This window comes from Protomyctophum parallelum (assembly GCF_964188405.1).
Source record: "Protomyctophum parallelum genome assembly, chromosome: 1".
Taxonomy (NCBI): Eukaryota; Metazoa; Chordata; class Actinopteri; order Myctophiformes; family Myctophidae; genus Protomyctophum; species Protomyctophum parallelum.
The window spans coordinates 96,256,544-96,277,794 of NC_139697.1; the positions used below are offsets into that span (position 1 = coordinate 96,256,544).

Consider the following 21,251-nt stretch of genomic DNA (forward strand, 5'->3'; position numbering starts at 1 on the left):
CCCAGAGAAGCTGTCACTGCTACATGGGGAGGTTGCAGAGCAGGTGAGCAAGGAGATGTTGCCTGGATTGCTGCCCTGGCTCTAGCACAGAGTGCCCAGTCCGAACCAAGCAGCAGAGAAGCTGTGACGCCTATTGATCTGGCTGAACTGCAGAATGCCCAAAGAACAGATCCAGTAATTGGAGAGATTCTGGAAATGAAAGAGTCGAACAGACCTCTGACTGACGACATGAAGCGGAGTGTGAGGGGCACAGGCAGGAAGATTATGCACGAGTGGACAAGGCTACACATTGAAAATGGAGTGCTCTACCGGAAGACAGCCGAGAGACGACAGTTAGTCTTGCCCGCCAGCTTTAAACCCCTAGTCCTTAAGCACTTGCACGATGATATGGGCCATGTTGGCACCGAAAGAGTCCTCAACTTGGCAAGGCAGAGATTTTATTGGCCGTATATGAGACGTGAGATTGAAACCTATGTCACTAGACAGTGCCAATGCATTAAGCAGAAAAAGCCAGTGACACACATACGAGCACCAATGGGTAGCATAACCACCAGCTCACCACTCGAGCTTGTGTCCATTGACTATATGCATTTGGAACCAAGTAGAGGAGGATACCAATACATTCTCGTTGTGGTAGACCACTTTACCAGATATGCACAGGCGTATCCGACCCGCAACAAGTCTGGGAAAACCGCGGCGGAGAAGATCTTTAATGATTACATTCCCAGATATGGTTACATGTCAAAGTTACACCACGATCAGGGAAAGGAGTTCGAGAACGAGCTCTTCCGAACACTACAGCAAATGAGCACAGTGGGACACTCACGGACGACTCCCTACCACCCTCAGGGAAATCCGGCTGAACGGTTTAACCGTACGATACTCCAGATGCTGCGGACCCTGAGTGAGGAGAAAAAGGAAAGTTGGAAAGATTACCTTCCCCAGATTGTACATGCGTACAATAGTACACGCCATGAAGCGACTGGTTACTCACCTTTCTTCTTGCTATTTGGTAGACACCCACGGTTGCCAATAGACTTGCTGTTCAGGATGGTTACCAGTGAAGAACCCCAGACCTCACGGGGCTATGCTGAGAAATGGGCAGAACGCATGACAGAAGCATACCGCATAGCATCAGAAAACAGCAAAAAGTCAAGTGCTCGAGGTAAAAAGTACTACGACCAACACACGAGAGGTGTAGTCGTGCTGCAACCAGGTGATCGAGTGCTCGTACGCAACCTGAGTCAAAGAGGTGGTCCGGGAAAGTTAAGATCATATTGGGAAAGCACCATCTATATCGTGACAGAACAGATCAATGACAATCCGGTCTACAAGGTGGTCAAAGAAAATGATAGGAACAAGTCACGTGTCCTGCATCGCAATCTGTTGCATCTTGTGAACGACCTACCTGTTGAACTGCCTGACGAGGTGGAGAAATCAAAGGCAAAGAAGAGGAGAGGCCCAAATATACCTCCCAGAGAGACAGAACCACAACGCGACAGTGATTCAAGTTCTGATGATGATGGAAACACCTACTATGAGCTAAAATATAATCTGAGGAGTGGAAACAGAATGGATGCTGCGCCCGCAGAACAGAGAGACACCGAACAGGAACAGTATGGTGATAACCAGAACAACGAGTCTAACAGTGACATTGAAGAGGAGGAACATGTTGGAAATGGAGAGCCAAGGGTCGGCCGCACACCTTCCACAGCGAGTGAAAGTGAAGCAGAAGAGCCTGTTCCAGAAGAGAGACCCCTGACCCCTGACACTAATGAGCACACACCCAGAAGGTCCATTAGAGATAGGAGGCCAGCACCCCGTTTCACTTACGATACTCTAGGTCAGCCTTCAGTTCAGGGACACCCATCAGTTAGTACTGCACAGGTTTATGGGCCCCCACAGATGTCACATTGGGGAATGCAAGTTTACCCTTTTACACATTACCCAGTCCCAACCTCTTATCCCATACCGTCACCATACTGGCCATCCCCTTATCCCTATTCAGTATTCCAGAACATGCTAACCTATACTTAGAGGATTAAGAACTTGCACTAGAAGTTTGTTATTTTGGGTCATGAGATATGAAGTGTTTTTGAATGGTAAAATGTCAGGAGCCATTTTATTTTTTGTTGGGGAGTGTGTGACACCTACAACTGTATGTGCACAATTGTTGTTTTGTTTATAGTAATAGTAGTTACTGAGTCACGCCACCAGGGGGAGATCGCCCTATGGTGAGCATGGTTTGTGTGGTATATGGACCACGGAGGCTTCCGTTCTTCAGACAGATTTGCATCCTGCTTTGATGAACACAACATATAAATCTCCTGTCTATATTTCCCCTGTACAACAGGTTAGTAAAGTGTGCAAAAGCATCATAACTTATATCAAAGGACTCATAAGCCTTTCCTCTCTTGTTTGGTCTAAGACTGATACAGAAATGTTATGTTTTGGTTTAGTTTGAGACTTGGGAAATGTACAAGTGAATGAGTGACTGATTCTAAAATGGAGGTCTTGTTTATTTTCTGTAAAAAACGGAGCTCACTGACAATATGTATCTTAACACCACAGTTTAGCATAGGGTTGGGTGTGATAATGTACAAATGTTTATTGAATGTTTTGTGATAGTTTGAGAACAAGTGTTTTGATTAATTCAGTGCATTGTGTGTTTTACAAAAAACGTTCTGTATGCATAAGACTGACTAAAAAAGTAAACAATACAAGGTTTAAACAGTATTACAGTATTAACTGGAGAAGTAAAGAACAGACTGATAAAAGTAACAGTATTATAAATGTGAGTTTGGAGCACATACAATACAAATGTATTTTCTATACAGTATTTTGGTGAAATGTGACAACAGAAAATACCAAATGTGTAAAGTATTATTCTACAGTTTATTGTGAACTATGAACATGTGATGAATATGATTGAATTTAGAGAGAGAAAAAGAGAGAATATGAAAATAAGATTCTGTGAATAAAGACAGATTTGCATCCTGCTTTGATGAACACAACATATAAATCTCCTGTCTATATTTCCCCTGTACAACAGGACTTATCTTCTGCCATCAGGCAACTCAATCGTGAGGCCTGTAACACATGCCCAAATATGGATGCATATGTCAGAATAATGTCAGAACAGGTCGGCTCCATATATGGAGATATAGGGGTGATCAGGTCATGCCTACATATGGAGTGTTGTGACGTCAGAACAGGCCTGGTTATGGAGTTCTGTGTCAGGCATGCCCAAATATGGAGTGTTGTGATGTTGGAACAGGTCTACTCCATATGGGCAGGGGCCCTGTCCAGATCCGGGCAGAGGCCTTTTGTGGCAGTTCTGGTTGTGGTTGTGGTTTGTGCAGTCCACACTGTCTTTTGCTGATCCCAGTGATGTCATATAGGAGTGCATGGAAGGGTTTTGTGGGTACAGCACAATGGGAGCCCTCATTGTGTCATATTACACAAAACTGTTGTTGCACAACACTGTTATGGGTGCTTGTTTTGGGCAGTACTTGTAGCAAAAAAATATATATAGCCTATATATGAATAGTGGTAATGCTTATACAACCTAAAAGGTATAGGATTAAATTACCGTATAGTATTAATGAAGGGGTGTCATGATTCTCCAAATCCACGATTCATTTGATTTCAGATTACAACTTTTTAAATCATAGTGACAATTCTAATCCTAGTGTTTTTTTGCCTTTATTGATAGATCACAGTAGGTCAGGGGTACTCAACTGGCGGACCGCGGTCCGCGACCGGACCGCGGACCACCTCTTTGCGGACCACCCAAAAAAAAAAAAAAAAATGTTTGTTTTTTTTTGGGGGGGGGTAAGAGACACGCAGTAAGGGCCGTCCGTTTCGGGACTCGAACCCCCGACACACTGTCATGCTGCATTACCAGCCAAGGTGCCTGTGGATGAGCAAAGATGTGCTGCTGTTGTAAAGGTGGAAATTCTGACATCTAGTGGCTTTTTAAACTTCAATTTCACTGTATATTTGTCACAACAAATGTACAGGTTGTGAAAGTGTGGGTGAAATGTTTGTATACACTATCCACTGCAGTCTGCACTGTAAGTCAGGTCATGATTCTATTTGATTGATCAACGTTTTTCTAATTATTATTATTATTATAACACCCCATACTTCAAATAGTATATTAGTCTAACTTTGGTAATAACTGCCATGGTTGTTGCCTTGTTTACGCAAGGAGAGTCTCCATATGACCAAGTCATCTACTTCTGAACCACGGATGCTTTTTTCCTTTATTTTTTTCTCCACATAGGCCTGGTGATGCTGGAAGGCTCCGTGTATGCAGTGGGTGGCATGGACTCAGTGCAGCGCTACAACCCCACATAGGCCTGGTGATGCTGGAAGGCTACGTGTATGCAGTGGGTGGCATGGACTCAGTGCAGCGGTACAATCCCACATAGGCCTGGTGATGCTGGAAGGCTACGTGTATGCAGTGGGTGACATGGACTCAGTGCAGCGGTACAACCTCACATAGGCCTGGTGATGCTGGAAGGCTACGTGTATGCAGTGGGTGACATGGACTCAGTGCAGTGGTACAACCTCACATAGGCCTGGTGATGCTGGAAGGCTACGTGTATGCAGTGGGTGACATGGACTCAGTGCAGCGGTACAACCTCACATAGGCCTGGTGATGCTGGAAGGCTACGTGTATGCAGTGGGTGGCATGGACTCAGTGCAGTGGTACAACCTCACATAGGCCTGGTGATGCTGGAAGGCTACGTGTATGCAGTGGGTGGCATGGACTCAGTGCAGCGGAACAACCTCACATAGGCCTGGTGATGCTGGAAGGCTACGTGTATGCAGTGGGTGGCATGGACTCAGTGCAGCGCTACAACCCCTGCACTAACAACTGGCAGCTCATGGAGGGCACAAAGAGAGCTGGCGATATCATCACTTGCTGTGGTCACTCTAGATCAGGGGTGTCCAAACCTTTTCTTTTTTCCAAAGGGGCCATATCAGAAAATATTACACCCACACTTTGAACAAAGCACAAATAACTCAGCCTTATTTCACATTACCAGATGTGCAAGGTAGAAAATTAAATTAAATGGCCTTTCTTTGACCCCTTCAGAATGAGACAAAGAATCCTTAAAAATTATACTCTGGGAAATGCAAAGGCTATAAAACTTCTATGTAAAAATCTAGCCGGGTTGTATAAAATGTATACCCAGGCCGCATTTGGCCCGTGGGCTGGACTTTGGACACCCCTACTCTAGATGGACTGATCTATGTTAGTTTGGGCACATGGTAGAGCACACTTCTTACAGTCACTATCTTGTTAATTTTCTCTTATCCATACGTGGTATATGTATCCACTGGTTTTTACATGCACGCACTGGGTTGAGTGTTACAACACAGACACAGAGGTGTGGATCCTGTGTGCCCAACAGGCTGAACAGGGTAAGAGGCCGTTGTTCCCCGAGGACCAAGGAAGTGGTGTTTTCTTTTTTGTCCACACCAGGCGTTTCTCTCATGGCTATGTTTTGGTCTCTATTTAGCTCCATTCAGACCATTGAGCGTTACTGTGAAGAGGTGGACAAGTGGGAAATGATGGGAGAGATGCCCACCAGTCACTGCTCAAACAGATGTGCGTCTCTCAGGATGAGGGTGGACGTGCCCGCAGCCAACGAATCTGCTACAGCTGCTCGAACTGAGGCGAAGAAAGCTGGCAGAAAGCTCTTCTAATGTGCCAAACCTCTCTGTGCACCATCGTCATGCTTAAGTAGGTATTGTAGTGAACCTGTCTTTGGGTGAACTGGTGAAGTATTCGGTATGTTTTATGGTTGTCTTTGCATATGGATGAATTAAATTAATTAAATAGTTAAGTTAATTAATCAATGTGACTTGGGAATTTCTGCCTCCATTATTAATGCCCACAGTTGAAATATTCTGTAGGGCGGGCTCTTTACATTACTCATACTTTACCTGAGTATTTTACCCCCCCCAGTGTGAAGGGAGAGGGACAGTAAGATGCTTCTGAGCTGGGAGACCAGTTTGTGCCATGGTTTGGTGGGTCACTGTTTTTTGTTTTTGTTTTTAGAAGGCTTGAGTGGCCGTCATTTCCTGGTTGCGTAGGAAGCAGGTTTAACTCGAGTGTCTCGTGTTTTTCAGTGTTCTAGACATTGACGTCTAATGAAGATGTATTCAGTAATGCATTAATGGTCTCTTTTAGGTTTAAAGAGTTAAGGGGAGACCTCGCAATTTGAATGTTTGAGAACCGTAAAGCATAAAGATCATGTTGAACTACTCCCAGTTTGAATATAGGCACGTTTTTACTAGCTTAGTATGCTGTAGTTTGTAGTTTTTGCTGCAAGCCGAGCACCTTTGGTTCATGAGCAACACATAGCTGCTGTCAAGTGGAAACATTGTGTGTGCAAAAACATTGCTTTTCAGGAATGGGAAAGAACCTGAGTTCCAATGGATCAATGTAGTTATTATTTACAAGCTCTGTTTATGGTTAAATAACCAACACAGACTTAACGACTTTCCCTTTTAAATAAATAAATAAAACGGCAGGTCTACAGTATTTACTGAGGGTATTGCTAGTGGCATCCAAAAAAGCCTTAACAAAAAAGTGGCTTACAAATGTTATACCAACTATAAATGAATGGATTGATTTAATCTATAGTATATTTATTATGGAGAGATTAATAACATTCAGCTTTAGAGGTCAGGTTGAAGTCTTCACAGATAACTGTTTAGATGGAATACTTATGTCTCGGACTACCATAAAAACTGACTTTGTATTGTTTAAATTCAGTTAAATCTGGTTAACCTGTAGAAGCAGTCAGATGCACCTGTGTGAGGTACTTGTCTATAATGATCATCAATAGAGAAGAGAGGCACATATCTCCCCTTGTGCGTATATTGTCCGTATATAGTCGTGTTTGCTCAACAAGGTCTACCCACCCCCAAAAAATTATCCCATTGCTGAAAATTGTTTAAATTGTAAGGGGCTTTGGAATGACAGTACTGGCATATACATATAACACAAACGCACTTGAAATGAGAAATAGAGGGGGGAAATGGAATTTCTCCTGTTTTGTTTTGTATAACTTATGTAATGCTACTGACGTTTGTGTGCAACACTCGTGAACTCGGTTTGAGCTGACAGGCCATATTTGATGTAAATCAAAGAAGTCACCTGGGCCGTGGCTCATCAGCCATTTCCTGTCAGCCTACTGTCCCTCCATAAAATATATTAAACTAGAAAAAGTGCCCTTCCGGGCACAGGTCTCCACCAGGTTATCCACAGATCCGTGCAGTTAGAGGTAAAAACACTTTTCGGCCAGTTATAGCGCCACCTTGAGGCTGAGTTGAAATTGTTCATGTGGCATTTCGTCCTCGGCCTAGTGGGAATGTGGGTGCACAATTTCACGGAAATCACGCGATGTGTTCATGATTTGCAGCATTTTGTTTGAAACTGAGCACTCCTGTGAACTTTGGAAGCCAATCTTAACCAATCAGGATGGAGTCTGATAAATGTGAAAGACCCGTTTCGTTGAATGGCTCTAGAGAGACTGTGTACCAATTTGCGTGATGTTTGGACAAAATCTGTAGGTGTACTGTGCAAAAACTTGTTTTGCACAAAGCGGCCTCCTGGTGGCGCTATAACAGGCCGTTCTGGAAAGTTTGGGGCAGAGGTTCATCGTTGGCATCCAGGGAGTGTGTGTGCAAAATATGGCATCGACCGGGTTAACGGTGGCCGTTTTGCACAAAGCGGCCTCCTGGTGGCGCTATAACAGGCCGTTCTGGAAAGTTTGGGGCAGAGGTTCATCGTTGGCATCCAGGGAGTGTGTGTGCAAAATATGGCATCGACCGGGTTAACGGTGGCCGAGATTAGCTGTTCACGGACACACGGACGGACACACAAACGGACACACAAACGGACGGACGGAGTGCAAAACATACTCTCCCCACATGCCTTCGGCCTGGTGGAGACAATAAAGGTGAAAGCCACAAAAGCCTTAAAAAATCAATGAAGTCACATTAATTCAAGTGGCAGATGCCTTTTTCCCTTTTTTATATTTATACTTTTAGGGCATGTCATGTGGTCTACCTTTGTGATCTACTGGTAGATCACAATCTACCTTTTGGGCAACTACAGTGTCATGCAAAATTATCTTTGAATATAAAATAATGATTAAAAGTGTTTAAATGGGTTAAACATTTACCCTCTAGTCTATACTCTATTATAATCTATCATTACATCATGGATTCATATATAACTAGAAAAAGTGCCCTTCTGGGCACAGGTCTCCACCAGGATTTCTTCCTCAACCTAGTGTGAATATGCGTGCACAGTTTCATCGCAATGGGGCGCTGCGTTGAGGAGTTGTGGCGATTTGTACAAAGCGGGCTACTCCTGAAAACTGTAGGAGCCAATCGTGGCAAATCAGGATGGAATATGATAAATCAAACAAACCTGTCTTGATCACATGACTATGGAGATCATGTGTAGCGATTTGCGTGAAATTTGGATAAAATCTGAAGGAGTAATAATAGAAAATGTGTTTTACATATGTCGGCCTCCTGGTGGCGCTATAAAGAGCAGATGTGAAAAATTCCAGGCAAAGGTTTTTCCTTGGCCTCTAGGGAGTTGGCATACAATGTTATCCACAGATCTGTGCAGTTAGAGGTGAAAACACTTTTCGGCCAGTTATAGCGCCACCTTGAGGCTGAGTTGAAATTGTTCATGTGGCATTTCGTCCTCGGCCTAGTGGGAATGTGGGTGCACAATTTCACGGAAATGACGCGATGTGTTCATGATTTGCAGCATTTTGTTTGAAACTGAGCACTCCTGTGAACTTTGGAAGCCAATGTTAACCAATCAGGATGGAGTCTGATAAATCTGAAAGACCCGTTTCGTTGAATGGCTCTAGAGAGACTGTGTACCAATTTGCGTGATGTTTGGACAAAATCTGTAGGTGTACTGTGCAAAAACTTGTTTTGCACAAAGCGGCCTCCTGGTGGCGCTATAACAGGCTGTTCTGGAAAGTTTGGGGCAGAGGTTCATCGTTGGCATCCAGGGAGTGTGTGTGCAAAATGTGGCATGGACCGGGTTAACGGTGGCCGAGATTAGCTGTTCACGGACACACGGACGGACACACACACGGACGGACGGACGGACGGACGGACGGACACGCGGACGGACGGAGTGCAAAACATACTCTCCCCACATGCCTTCGGCCTGGTGGAGACAATAATTTCTACCAAGTTGGGACGTCATGCCGGGTAGATGACTGACATCATAGACAATAATTTTTCTATGATGACAAATATAATTTGTTTGGGACAACTGAGCTGTTGGAAAAGGTCCCCGTTTGATAGGCTAAGCCGTTTTAAAATGTATTTCATACAATGTCAATGTCTAATTAAATTTGTAGTTGGGTAAAATGGTTAAATTTGTTGTAGCTATTTATTTTATTGTCACCTTTTGTTAGTTTGTGAGAGACTCAGAGACCACAATGGAAACTAGAAAAAGTGCCCTTCCGGGCACAGGTCTCCACCAGGTTATCCACAGATCCGTGCAGTTAGAGGTAAAAACACTTTTCGGCCAGTTATAGCGCCACCTTGAGGCTGAGTTGAAATTGTTCATGTGGCATTTCGTCCTCGGCCTAGTGGGAATGTGGGTGCACAATTTCACGGAAATCACGCGATGTGTTCATGATTTGCAGCATTTTGTTTGAAACTGAGCACTCCTGTGAACTTTGGAAGCCAATCTTAACCAATCAGGATGGAGTCTGATAAATCTGAAAGACCCGTTTCGTTGAATGGCTCTAGAGAGACTGTGTACCAATTTGCGTGATGTTTGGACAAAATCTGTAGGTGTACTGTGCAAAAACTTGTTTTGCACAAAGCGGCCTCCTGGTGGCGCTAGAACAGGCCGTTCTGGAAAGTTTGGGGCAGAGGTTCATCGTTGGCATCCAGGGAGTGTGTGTGCAAAATTTGGCATCGACCGGGTTGTTTTGCACAAAGCGGCCTCCTGGTGGCGCTATAACAGGCCGTTCTGGAAAGTTTGGGGCAGAGGTTCATCGTTGGCATCCAGGGAGTGTGTGTGCAAAATATGGCATCGACCGGGTTAACGGTGGCCGAGATTAGCTGTTCACGGACACACGGACGGACACACAAACGGACGGACACACAAACGGACGGACGGAGTGCAAAACATACTCTCCCCACATGCCTTCGGCCTGGTGGAGACAACAAGTAAATAAGGTGAAGTAGGCCTACTCCCAACTTTGGGACAGGGCAGTGATTGGTTGGCGAGTGTACTTTTAATATGGGGGGGGACTTTAGAAGCATTTTGGTATGGGACAATAAGAACAGATTATTTTACTTGCTCTACTTGGAATATTGTATGCAATATATACCCCCAAATTCAATACATATATTACACACGATATGTCTTGCCCCAGGCTGTGACCCCCTGACTCCATGTTCTCCATACATCAAGAGTCACGTGTGTTGTGACTTGTGAGAAACACATGCATTTTGTTCCTTCATCAAGCCTTAAAGTGTGAATCACAATCTTAAACTAAAACACTGACTGAGGGTGAACCAGTGTGCTTATTACCAAGCAGCCATCTTTCACCTGTTGAATAAAGCTATAGTCCAGGTAGTCTAAACCTGACAATGGATACAGCACTATAGCAATATTTACTAATGATGAATAGTAATTATTTACGTGTGTGTGTGTGTGTGTGTGTGTGTGTGTGTGTGTGTGTGTTTTAATATCATTAATTTAAGCCAGGGGTTTTCAACTGATTGTGAACCAGGGACCACCTCCCTGACTTAGAATCAACCTGGGGACCACTATTGTGTTGGGTGGGGATATGGGCTAAGATTAGTGCTTTTGTAAATTAACACTTGCTATGCATCCCATGTGTATACATCCCACTGTTTCTCAACCGTTGAGGTAAAATGTCCTAATAATAATGACTCAACCAGACTTCCCCTTTCTTGAGGTTCTAAATTCTGTTGAATTTCTTGAACTCCAACTTGTCAGTAAATTACTACATGGATGGACTCATCACAGGTCGCCAGGTCAATCGGTTTCTCGACTACCGGAAAGAACATTTAAAACAAATCAACAAATCCTACATTACTAAATGCATGGTCAGAGACCACATGCAATACCTCCACGGACCACCAGTGGTCCACGGACCACCTGTTGAAAACCCATGATTTAAGCCCATGTGATATGTGTCCTGACTCCTAACCATGAGTACCATCAGTAGACAGTTTCAAGCAATGTGTAACTAGCGATTGATGAAAGACAACTTGGTGAAACCACTCACTTATAATTACAGAAATAAATACACTTTACTGTTCAAGATTCAAGAAGTTTTTTATTTGTCACTGAAAATACAAATATACAATTATGACTTATTTACAGTATATACAGGAGCAAAATGTTTGGATTGTCCCACAGAATGTGCTACATAATGAAGAAAATAACATAATGACATAAATAAAATCACACTCGTGTGATCATACACACATCTCAGCAGAGCATATGCTCAGTGCAAATTCCATCATGTCCTCATGTGACCACTCTAAGTCAGAGATGTCGTACATCGCTGTGTCTGAGGCACTGGGGTACATCACATGACCCTCCATGCAGGGCAGCAGGGAGGACGAGGGGGCATGGCTGTGCTGTTGTACCTGCAGCCCGCTGCTCCCAAGCTGCACAGTGGAGGTGGTTGTGGGCACCATGGACTGGGCACTGGTGGTGGCAGTTCCTGGTAGATTAGCCGTGATGTTGTTGACAGATGGTTTCGATTCATCGTGAGTGCTGCCCAGGCTACGTGTCTTCTTGGGTCTTTGCAGTGGGACTACGGCTGCCTCCTCCTTCTGGCCTGCCTCACACTTCACCCCTCCTCTCCTCCTCCTCTTTCTGCTGTCTCCAGTATCCGTGGGAGCATCATCATCGTGGGGTGGTGAGCCCTGTGGTGAATTGAGGCACGATTGAATCAGGGCATTGCCCGCCTCACTAGTAAACATGGGCTGGAGCTGGTCGGAGGCAAATTTGTAGACGTGTCCCGTTTCACTGGCCACCAGAAACAGAACCTGGGTTCCTGTCAGCTTCGTGAGCTCTTCAATATTTTTTATTAGACCATTTTTACGAACGCTGAAGATTTTGCGTCGCCTTAATGTGTTCTCAATGAATGCATTGTCTAACTTGACACGGCCACGTGTCTTCTTGGGTCTTTGCAGTGAGACTACGGCTGCCTCCTCCTTCTGACCTGCCTCACACTTCACCCCTCCTCTCATCCTCCTCTTTCTGCTGTCTCCAGTTGAAACCATGGAGTCATATTCATCTGCTGTACAGGTGGAATCATCTCCTGAGTCGCTGCATGAAGGCTTTCTGTCTCTAAGTTTGTACGACATCGTGGATATGGTGAGGTCTAGTGGCCACACAGTGATGTTGTTGCCGTTTCTTTCTCTGTATCGCTCCCTTTGAACTGTCCTGAACAAAGCCAAAGTGTGAATGAGGTGTTGAACTTAACGTTTACCTTTTTATTTGGGGAACTGGCCAATCACAGCACAAGTTTCCTCCCATCAACAAACGTAAGCCTGGGACCGAGGCTATCAACAAACAGGGTTGCCATGGCGACGCCGAAGCGCTGTGCAGTTCCGCGACATTTTTTTTTAAAACTAGGATGATCGTTGGGAACTCGGCATGTGATTGGCGGAGAGGGGGGGGGGGGGGGGGGGGGGGGGAGTGGAGTTGCATCACTCGGTTCACACGGATGTGATTTTTATAATATCTATGCTCAGAAGAACATCGTTACCCACAATGCAGTTGTGAAACAAACATGGCCGCGTGTTGACTGAATATTGTTGACGCGATAATAAAAGGCCATCAAACACAAAGACAACTAAAACGTGCCGTTTCAAACAGTGTCGTCAAAACAGCAGGAGGACGTTTGTTAGCAGCTCAACCACTGAAACACAGCAGGTAAGATGAACTGATTCACGTACGTTGTGTTCTATCTATCATTTCAAGATGAACGAATCTTGTGTTGTTTAATCTATTTGTCTTTAATAACTTATCATTTAAGTTGGAACATTATTACTCTTCTCTGCTAGCTTGCCTTATTATAAAGTGATCGGAATCTTAAACACAAACAATAGCAGCAGCAAGCCCCGATACGTTGGTTGACATGGTTTTGTTGCATGTTGTTGTTGACTATATTTGTAACCCTATAGTTAACATTAGATTAGATTAAATTTATTATCACTGCACATAGTATACAAATACTTTGACAATGAAATTAATAATGGCGTCTAGCCGGAGTGCAATACACTACAGTAATGAGAATAAATACACTTTGTTTTGAGTGTACAGTATGTACAGCAATATAATAAATAGTAAATAAGCAATGAAGTTGTAAAGAACTGAGTATAAATAAGGAATATGAGAAGAACAATATCCTGTACAAGTGCAAGCAATGCATGAATATATAAATATATGCATATACTAGTACACACCCACCCACACATGCCATAACATGCTATAGTGTATGTATAGTGTGAGCATGAGAGTTCAGATGTGTAGGATGATGGGGGGACGGAAGGGGGTATTATTGTTCCGTGTCAATGAGGAGGGGCAGAGTTCAGCAGGGAGATGGCAACCAAGGAAGCTCTTAGAAGGAAGTGAAGTGGTCACGTGACTGGGCTGCGCCATGACACTTTCATGGGAGCCAAACTCACACCAGTAGTGCAATGAATACATGGCAGTGAATGGAGCCGGCTGGACCAGCTCATAACAAACATTATACATGAACGATTGCGAGCTTTGTCATATAATTGGTTCAGGAATATGAAAGAAGACATAAGTGATATCACACGTTTTTTCAGAGTGGTTGTTTTTCGACTTAATAATAACTATTTATTTTTATTGAGGTATTTATAGAAGAGCACATAGTAAGGTTTCTGCCTGGGCTGCTCTCTGCTCTTTGAACTGCCAATGATGTACTGGGCAGTCTTTACTACCCGTTGCAGGGCCTTCCGAATCGATCAGACACTGTTGTACAACACTGAGATGCAATTTGTTAAGATGCTCTCAATGGTGCAGCGGTAAAAGTTCACCAGAATCCGTTCCATCCGGGGAGAAAGGTGAGCCTTCCTCAGTCTCCTTAGGAAGTAGAGATGCTTGGTGGAGGCAGCGGTGGCCGAACGGTTTGCGGAGCAGTCTTGATATCGGAAGGTCGCTAGTTCGTATCCCCGGACCGGCACGTTAAAATTACCACCGCTGAAGTGCCCTTGGACAAGGCATTGAACCTCTACCATGTTCTATGAGCAGGGCCTGGCTGTAAACAAGTTCTTGAGCTTAGTCCAGTTACCCTGGGTAAACATGGTACCTTTCCTTACCTTTTGCTGCTGAACAGGATGGAACAGTTGAGAGCCCATGAAAGGTCCTCGGAGAGGTGGACACCCAGGAACCTGAAACTGGACACCCACTCCACGGTCTCCACCACCGCCCCGTTGATGTAGAACATCAATGTCTTACAGCATTACAGTGGTTATTCTCTACATCAGTGGTTCCCAAAGTGTGGTCCGGGGACCGGGACCCCCCGGGGTCCTTGAGAGAGTTCCAGCGGGTCCCCAGCTAAATGATAGTTCGGAACCAAATGGGCCCAATATGAAATTGGGGGTCCCAGAGACCCCCAATTTAAATGCCATCAAATGGGGGTCCATGGACTAATGCATGTCACACTGGCCGTCCTTGAAAACGGGTTGAGAATCTAATCATTGCTAGAGCTGTAAAAACCTTCTCTTATGGGGGTCCCTGGCATATCTCTTCAAATGGGGGTCCGTGGGCTAATTAGTGTCAATTTGGGGGTCCTTGACATGAAAAGGTTTGGGAACCACTGCTCTACATAACTTTAGCAACGAGGTGCAATGATCTTGTTCTTTTAAACCAGTAGGATATGTACTCTGTACTCACTGTAATGTTTAAGTGAAGTTAGAGCTCCATGTCTTTATGCACCAGTCCAGACATTGTATCCTTATTCCTTACCATGTAAACATTTGTCTAGCTCCGTTTGGAACCTCACTTACCTCAGTATTCTATACGCTTTAGCTCTGAGATGAGGTCCCGTATCGGGATATCCCAGCATCGGTAAAACGGGGGTTAACTTGATCCGTCCAAAAACAGTAGCGAAAACCCTTTTTCGTTTTGCAAAAAGTAAAGGTATCGGAACCGAGCTACAGATGATAAACGTAGGATAGGCACTTAACATTTTAAGATAGGGGTGAAACAACAACTTACAAAGCGCCTATTTGTCAGCCATTACCATGTTTTCCCAATGCATTCTTACGGAAGCTGTACTGCTCAAAGTTTTATTTAAGCCTGACTTAAGCAGTTGTTTCACCCTTATCTTAAGATTTTACGTGCCTTGCTATCCTAAATTTATCATCTATAGCTGATACCTTTTACTTTTTGGAAATTATACTGCGAAAAGGGACAGCTCAAAAAAGGTAACGTATGTCATTGAAAATAGTTTCCCTGTCTTGTTCACAGGCTGCAAATGGTCACTTAAGCTCCAACTGACCTTTCTGCTGTTATTATAATTGTCAAAGGTTTTCTCCTTATTTTTTTAAAATTATATAGTCATAGTGTGTATACTTCATCTTCATTGACACGTCGGACATTGACATTGGGAGAGAGATAGGACATATAAGTCTTATTAGAAAGGGATCCTTTTAAAGTCTTCATTTCATTCCTTCATTTCAGACCAGTGTGTGGAGTCCAGACTGCAGGTGAAGATGAACTCTCCAGACTCAGCCAGGGACGTTTCTATTAAACAGGAGGAACCTGAATGCGTTTCTATTAAACAGGAGGAACCTGAAGACCACCCACACCTCGGTACGTTTCATGTGCTCTCCCTTTCTTTCACATTAGTGTTGTTACAGTTGTAGAGCTGTTAAAATGATAACACAGGTTGGTAGATGGACGTTTCCCTCAGGGTTTGAGGTTTAACCACATGAACCCTAGCATCCCTATTCTGGGGGGAACATTTGCTGAAATTCACTGATCCACAAGATCTCTAGCTTGTAGATCAGCTATTTTAGATAAACAGATTTGTCGTAGAGGGGAAGACGGAGCGTGGACTAAGTACAGAGAATGTACTGTATAGATGGTTAGTGTACTATACTTAGAGGGTTTTATTGGTTAAAGGGAAACTTCCTGGACCTGGACTACATGTTGTCTCAGTAAGACAGCCCTCCCCCTATCCACAAGGAGGAGCAGTGCACCAAAGCATAATGGGAATTTTAGTCGGGGAAGGAAGTGAGCCCAGCCCCTAGCTCACTGCTAAAATCTAAAATATCTAAAACTACATATTACACACACAAAGTTCTAAATCTTCTAAACGTCAATATTAACATATATTTTGTCGTAAAGTGTCCCTTTAAGGCAATCATATCTCAAACTATTTTCAGATTGTAGTGCACAGAATTTGACAGATTACAGTCTGCATTCTCTTATTCATATTTTGTGCTCAAAATATGAATTTTGAGCACATAATTCACAAAACCAATAACTCAAAAACAAACCAAGAACTACCACATCAAATACACAATAAATACATTTTCAGACATCAACCCGCATGTAGTATGGGTTAGTGTGGTTCAGGCATGTAGCCTATTCTCCATATATGATCTAACATAAGATCGTTCTCTCCGCTGTCACATTCTGAGCGGGTCGATGCTGCCCAAGTCCAAAGATCCAATTCATCCAATTGTCGATACTGAAACCGCCTGGCTTGCGTCCTTTCCAGTTCATCATAATGATACGCTTCGCTGATAAGAATCCCAGTGTAATGATGTGTTGTTCAAGTGATGACTGTATAGGTTCTACCATTGGTGCGTACAAGACAGACATTGGGGTATTTCCTCGTCGAAAATAGCAGACAATGTAGCAATGACCGCATTCCAAAAACCTGTTACTAGGGGGCAGTCATTGTGACAACGGGTGAGTGTAGTGTCCCTATTTCTCCACAGCCATGCCAACATAAGTGTGAGAGAGAATTATCAATTTTCTTTTGTGTATTGTGTATGGCGTAATGCACGTACTGTGCGTAATTTACGCACCGTACATGTCTATGACAGATAGATAGATAGATAGATGTTACATAGAAAGTGTCTATTTAAAACAGTGTTTTATGTTTTTTACCCAGTAGTCATTATTTTTATTTTTATTAATTTCTAATAAAAGGATATGCCAGGGACCCCCATGAGAACATTTTGACGGCTCTAGCAGTGATTCTCAACCCGTTTAATTATATCTCTGGGACCCACGATTTATATTGTAAAATAAATATTAATGTAACTCTGAGAGTGTACAAATGGAACCAAATGGACCATTAGGGTTACAGACCCAAAAGGGTCCATTTGGTTCCAAACTATCATTTAGCTGGGTACCCCCTGGAACTCCCTCAAGGACCCCTGGGGGTCCCCGGACCCCACTTTGGGAACCACTGCTCTAGTGCACCTCTATTTAGATGTTGATATTGATTTTGTATTCATCTCTAGGGCCCCAAATCACACCTTAGAAAGCATGAGTGTCTATATCAAACAAAGTTTCCTTTTTTTCCTTTTTTTTACCGGGGAGTCATATTTTGACGGCAGCAACTGCCTGTCATAATTTCAAAAGATCAGACAGTATTAAGATGTTATATTAATTTTGTATTCATCTCATAGGGCCCCACATCACACCTTAGAAAGTGTCTATTTTAATAGAGTGTCTATTTCAAACAGTGTTTTGTTTTACTGTGTTGTCATAATTTCACCCCCCCCCTATCTAATTATTGGATAGTATTTGATTGAAACCTTTATTTATTCTCGAAAAAGCATTGAGGTTCACCCTCATTTGCAGTGCTGCCGAGATCACATACACAAAATCAAAAATTAAGACAGATATAGAACATAAAAAACAAGGCATAAAGACATAACACACAAGCAGTGAAATAAAGCAAAAGAAAAACAATCACATTATTAATTATTTGTTTGTTGTAGTGTTCTATGAAGTAGGGGCATCGAAGCGGAAAGCAGATTTTCCCAGTTGAGACTGTACAGATGGGACCTCTACTGCACCTCTATTCAGAATTAGATGTTTATATTGATTTTGTATTCATCTCTAGGGCAAATCACACCTTTAGAAAGCAAGAGTGTCTATTTCAAACACAAAGTGTTTTTTTACCTGGGAGTCATTAATTAATTAACTATTATGTAATGTGTCTGCTCCTAGACATCCTGCACATGGTTGTGTGTAAAGAGATGAGCCCTAGTCTGTTCCAGGGGGAACCAGAGCCTCCACACATTAAAGAGGAACAAGAAGAGATACTTCTTCAAAAACCAGAGCAGCCTGATGGGTCAATATTGACATTATCAGCAGTGAAAAATGAAGAAGAAAATGATGATGATGATGACATCTGTTCCCACTGCTCTGAAGTTGAAGTTGTACTTGAATCTGATACTGAAGTCACTGAAGACAGTGATGATAGGGAAGTGACCAGTGAAGACGGTGATGACGAACAGCGTGACAAGAGATTCAGTGAGTCAGGTTCCTTGAGAACACGCCAGGGTATCAACACTAGAGATAAACCTTTCCACTGTAAACATTGTAAGAAGTGTTTCACTAGGTCAACTGCTCTGAAGAGACACAAGTGTGTTCACACTGGAGAAAAACCTTTCCTCTGTACATTCTGTGGCAAGAGTTTTATTAATTCATCCAAACTGAAGGGACACCAGCTTATCCACACTGGAGAAAAACCTTTCCAATGTAACCTTTGTGACAAGAGTTTCAATGACTCAGGTAATCTGAAGGCACACCAGCGTATCCACACTGGAGAAAAACCTTTCAACTGTAAACATTGTGACAAGAGTTTCATTCAATCAAGTCAACTGAGCAGACACCAGCGTATCCACACTGGAGAAAAACCTTTCCACTGTAACCATTGTAAAAAGAGTTTCAGTAGGTCAACTTCTCTGAAAATACACCAGAGTGTTCACACTGGAGAAAAACCTTTTCTCTGTACATTTTGTGGCAAGAGTTGTATTACGTCATCCGACCTTAAGAGCCACCAATTTATCCACACTGGAGAAAAACCTTTCCAATGTAACCTTTGTGACAAGAGTTTCAGTTTCTCGTGTAATCTGAAGACACACCAGCGTGTCCACACTGGAGAAAAACCTTTCCAGTGTAAACATTGTAACAAGAGTTACAAGGAATTAGGCAATCTGAAGAAACACCAACGTGTCCATACTGGAGAAAAACCTTTCCACTGTAAATATTGTGACAAAAGTTTCAGAGTGTCATCTGCTCTGAGAAGACACCTGTATAATCACACTGGAGAAAAACCTTTACAATGTAAACATTGTGACATGAGTTTCAATGACTCAAGTAATCTGAAGACACACCAGCGTGTTCACACTGGAGAAAAACCTTTTCATTGTAAACATTGTGATAAGAGTTTCAGTCACTCAGGTGGTCTGAAGACACACCAGCTTCTCCACACTGGAGAAAAACCTTTCCACTGTAAACATTGTGACATGAGTTTCAGGCACTCATCTGCTCTGAGAAGACACCAGTATGATCACATTGGAGAAATGCCTTTCCATTGTAATAATTGTGAAAAGGGTTTCATTAATTCATCTACCCTGAAGACACACCAGCGTATTCACACTGGAGAAAAACCTTTCCAATGTAAACACTGTGACAAGAGTTTCAGTGAATCAAGTCATCTAAAAGTACACCTTCGTGTCCACACTGGAGAAAGACCTTTCCATTGTAAACATTGTGACAAGAGTTTCAAACATTCATGTGACCTGAACAGACACCAGAGTGTACATACTGGAGAAAAAACCTTTCCACTCTAAACACTGACAAGAGTTTCAGTGTTTCAAGTAATCAGAAGGCACACCTTTGTGTCCACAGTTCTCACAGGACCTATACAATGTCCACTGTAGACGGTGTGACAAGTTAACACCATTGAAGTCACAGTAAAAAAATAAAATAATCTACTATAAATGAGATCACTGGGAGGCTCAAATTAAACGGCTGTATATTTGTAGGAAGGTTGATAGACAAGCAAAATATGATGAATATTTATACTGTTCCTGTCAATAGATGTTTCCATTCTCCAGCTCCTTTTTATTAGTTTTTTGCTAGAGTATGCCATTACAGTCCTATTACTCATGTGTGCATTGCTAATTAATTTCGCTGTTCTAGAATTTTACTGTTTTAATGTTATGATTTGAATGTAATCGATTGATGTTTCAATCAATTAACTAAATTACTGCCAAAGCCGACTTTGACAACTTTTAATTTCTTTCCTTTTTTATTCTTTTTTGCTAACGTTCTAGAACGAACCTCAATAACACCCCGATTTGCATTTTCAACATTGTGACACATTGACAGCTTGTAGATCAGCTGACTTCCTAACCACACATATGGCGAGTCAAGCACAAACTGCTATAGTGGAGCATTTCATCATAATATTTAAATATTTAAACTGAAAGTTAAAAAAATATTTGGCTCCGCATCAGCTATCTAACGCCATTTAACTTTTTGCAACTGCATTTGTTTAATATGTTGATAAAAGATGATTAGATTGTCCGTGAGGGAACATTTTTGAAACATCGGATGTTTGTGTTTCATGTTATGTTGTGGCTGCTGCTGGCCTCGTTAACACTACGTAATTAATGTTTACTGCATTGATGTCAAGTTCCATAATTATGTTGCCCACCGTGTCCACATAATGTTATAGTACCGACAGGCTTAGCTGGTTACCAAATTGCTTAGTTGTAGCATATGCTGTGAATAGAAAAGCAGACCTATTATGGATATTCAACTGCTCCTTTCACATTAGCATTTGCTACTTGTGTTGATCAGGTATTGGATTGCGTGGAGGATACATTTCACACAAACTCTGTTATATGGAATCACATGCAAAACCATAAAATCAACAAACTGATTACAAACAAATGCGATTAAATGTGATGTGCTGTTGGCTTGTAGCGAACTGTAAGGTCTGAGATTTTTTCATGTGCAAGCACTGCAGACTCGGGGCCCAATCTTTCATGGAGCCTTATCCCTTATGCCCAATAAGCATCTTTGTATTGCTAGAGTCGGTCGGTCGGTCACATATCACGCATATACTGTACATATTACCATTTATGCATGGCCATAGCGGTCATATCTG

General features: G+C 42.8%; 2 protein-coding genes across 2 annotated transcripts in view; both read left to right on the plus strand.

Annotated features, from left to right (window-relative positions):
- Positions 1-8,240, plus strand: part of LOC310870890 (uncharacterized protein) — a 172,379-nt gene extending 164,139 nt beyond the window's left edge. Inside the window, exon 12 of the transcript XR_014570279.1 lies at positions 8,077-8,240. The gene's annotated coding sequence lies outside the window, so the exon portion shown is untranslated. The remainder of the gene's footprint in view (positions 1-8,076) is intronic.
- Positions 8,241-12,861: 4,621 nt separating this feature from the next.
- On the plus strand, positions 12,862-20,527 carry LOC310870908 (uncharacterized protein). The gene is made up of 3 exons (XM_083782276.1): positions 12,862-13,000; positions 15,782-15,913; positions 18,296-20,527. The coding sequence occupies exons 2-3, from the start codon at positions 15,814-15,816 to the stop codon at positions 19,924-19,926; spliced, it is 1,731 nt and encodes a 576-aa protein (XP_083638402.1). The 5' UTR covers positions 12,862-13,000; positions 15,782-15,813; the 3' UTR covers positions 19,927-20,527.
- The last annotated feature ends 724 nt before the right edge of the window (positions 20,528-21,251 follow it).